The sequence below is a fragment of the Varroa destructor genome, unplaced genomic scaffold, assembly GCF_002443255.2.
Source record: "Varroa destructor unplaced genomic scaffold, Vdes_3.0 BEIS01000007.1, whole genome shotgun sequence".
In the NCBI taxonomy this organism is placed as follows: domain Eukaryota; kingdom Metazoa; phylum Arthropoda; class Arachnida; order Mesostigmata; family Varroidae; genus Varroa; species Varroa destructor.
Genome location: NW_019211460.1, coordinates 27,718,868 through 27,721,353, shown reverse-complemented (window position 1 = coordinate 27,721,353; position 2,486 = coordinate 27,718,868). Strand labels below are relative to the sequence as shown.

At 37.4% G+C, this 2,486-nt stretch overlaps 1 protein-coding gene across 2 annotated transcripts; it reads left to right on the top strand.

The window, feature by feature from the left end:
• Positions 1 to 265: 265 nt before the first annotated feature.
• Positions 266 to 1,662, top strand: LOC111254321 (uncharacterized). Of its 2 annotated transcripts, none has more exons than XM_022815025.2 (2): positions 266 to 597; positions 818 to 1,662. In XM_022815025.2, the coding sequence occupies exons 1-2, from the start codon at positions 499 to 501 to the stop codon at positions 1,436 to 1,438; spliced, it is 720 nt and encodes a 239-aa protein (XP_022670760.1). In that variant the 5' UTR covers positions 266 to 498; the 3' UTR covers positions 1,439 to 1,662. The 2 variants fall into 2 exon arrangements, with proteins under 2 accessions (XP_022670760.1, XP_022670761.1); XM_022815026.2 differs by having other exon boundaries at positions 272 to 551.
• The last annotated feature ends 824 nt before the right edge of the window (positions 1,663 to 2,486 follow it).

Sequence of the window (2,486 nt, the reverse complement as noted above, 5' to 3'; positions counted from 1 at the left end):
GAAGCAGCACGTTTCCCCATTTCTGCCCCCCCGCAAATCTAATTTTATTTATTTATTTAACCCTCTCATACAGATTTTGCAGTTCCTTCTGTATTTAGCAAGATCAGAATTCCAACATAGACAATTTGTAAAGATCGTATTCTGTCTGCTGTCGATAGGAGGTCTGATGTACGGATAATCCTATGTGAGTATATAGCGTGTAGCCGCTAAAACAATATGGCACAAGAGCGCAAAAGCAGACGTGCTTGAATAGGACGTGCAAATCTATCGAAGTATAGTGTTGTTATTCAGTTGTGCTCTCTGCAGTCGATGTACATTGGCTAACAAGAATTCTCTCTCAGTAGTAAATCACTGTGGCCCTGTTTCGAAAAGTGACTGCTACTGTTGATGTCTTGACGTTAATTTTAAAAAAAGCACAAAGAACAGTCTCCGAACAGACATAAAAAGACCCAGAGTCTGTGAAACGAGATTCTCGAAAACTGGCTTAATCCACCGTTGATGTACTTCGGTTCGGTGCTAACAACATGGAGAATCACTCAAACCCTAAACAAGTCTGTAGGGCATTCAGTGCCGGACACGAGACATTGTTTTAGCGAGGTGTTGTTGCTCCGAACGCATTTTAGCTTAATAGGTTTTAGATAATTCGTGTCGATGATGGACTTGCACGATGTGAAACTGGAAACGATATTCATATTTAGGAAGTTTTGTAGAATTTAAATAACAGTATTAAAAAAAAAGAGAAACTTACTAAGCTGCTGTTTACCACATCACTGCTTCTACTGCTACCACTAATGCTAGTACTTTTTCTAATATTTAGACTTTACAAATGTCGACCTCCTCGAAAAGGGATGATCATCTAAATCCGCCTGGCAACATATCGCTACGTATGGCATCAGCCAATCCTCGAATCCAGAACCTTATAGTTCAAACTTTGCCGAATCTTCAATCCAACGCCATGAACATCCTCGATGATGTTGACGTGTGTAAATCGATGGAAGAAAAGCAGCTAACAGGTGTCCAACAATCGATCATGCATACCGACTGGGCGGTAAAGAAACTTCGGGCCTGGCTTAAGTCTACTGAGCTTACAGCGCAGGAGAGACAAGTGATCTCAAGGTTAATCGGTACGGTCATAGCAGGCAAACATAATCTGATACGGATGCAGTTACGGTTTCGGGACCTTTACAATAAACTCAGAGAAACTCATGAAGAATTCAAGAGTTGGGTGATGACTATAGATTTAACAACCGAAGACCCAACGGTATACTCAAGCATAAGTGATACCTGGATGGAGTATCGGGTTCAAACGCTATGCATAAAGTCTCAACTTGATGATCTCTACAATTTGATTAGGAAAGATTTGCTTTCGGTGAAAGTGATCCACCTGTTTGAAAAGTATGGTCTTTTAGAGTCTTTTCCAGAAGATCTAAACCAATAGTGCACACGTGAACATACAGATCGTATTTTGTGTCTGCCCAAGGTTAAATGAAGACTTGTTTTTTCTATCAGCACTAACAATATTACTGTATCTGGTTTCTACTAGTGTTCGTATATTGTAACAAAAATTTTTACCAGTAAAAAAATTTTACGTCGTTCAGGTATCTCATCCTCTTACAACATAAATAAACGTACAATAATAACCGACCCTATCAGAAGTATGAACAGCTGTTTGTTTTAACTTATTAGTTAGTTATGTCTTAGTAAAGCGTGGCTTTCAAAGCAAATCACCTAATTGATAATCACCTAATTTTTTTTTTACCTACACAAATAATATTACTAAAGTTCAATAATGTAATTGATTTCAGTAGATGTATACAAGCACGAATAGGTTATGTACTTTACTCATACGAGATTATTACAAATTATCAGACCTTTAATGGTATTTAGGTTAAATAGAGCCAAAGTAAAGCTATCTTAGTCTGTATCACTTCGAAGGGTCCTCTCTCCTAGCAAGTTCTGTCATTATATTAATGGAGATTTCTTCATAAGTTACCTTTCCTTTTGCAATTGCAATTCACTACCAAAATAGAGTCTATAAAATGGCACAAAATAATATACCATGATATTTTGTAAATAGATGCGTTTGTAACGAATCTCATTCCACCCAAAAATGAAATCTGTATATATGTATGTATATACTAGTAAGAGAAAAAGATAGAAGTCATACCCAAGAGATAATAATATGCAGCGGTAGCCCGAGATCTGATCCACAATAGTTGAGGTTGAGTTATAGGTTAGATGTAAAGAGCTTCTCCAAGAAAGCAGATCCTCGCACTTTTGTTTCTGTGAGTTCTTTATGATTTTAAAAATGCTAACCTTATTATAAATCGTTTAGCAAGTGTCCTCCATACTGACAGGATAAATATATGGATTACGTATTCGAAAATGAAATGCCAGCGAGAAATATAACGAGAATCGAAATAAGAGAGCCCTCGAATCCGAGCGCTAGAATTTTACATGTAGACCCGTCTTCCCTAAGTGAATCG

Excerpts from the sequence above, each read along its gene's own strand:
- LOC111254321 (XM_022815025.2), top strand. The coding sequence starts at position 499 with ATGTACTTCGGTTCGGTGCTAACAACATGGAGAATCACTCAAACCCTA. Across the intron at positions 598-817 it reads CGAGACATTGTTTTAGCGAG|ACTTTACAAATGTCGACCTC; the intron begins GTGTTGTTGCTC and ends TCTAATATTTAG.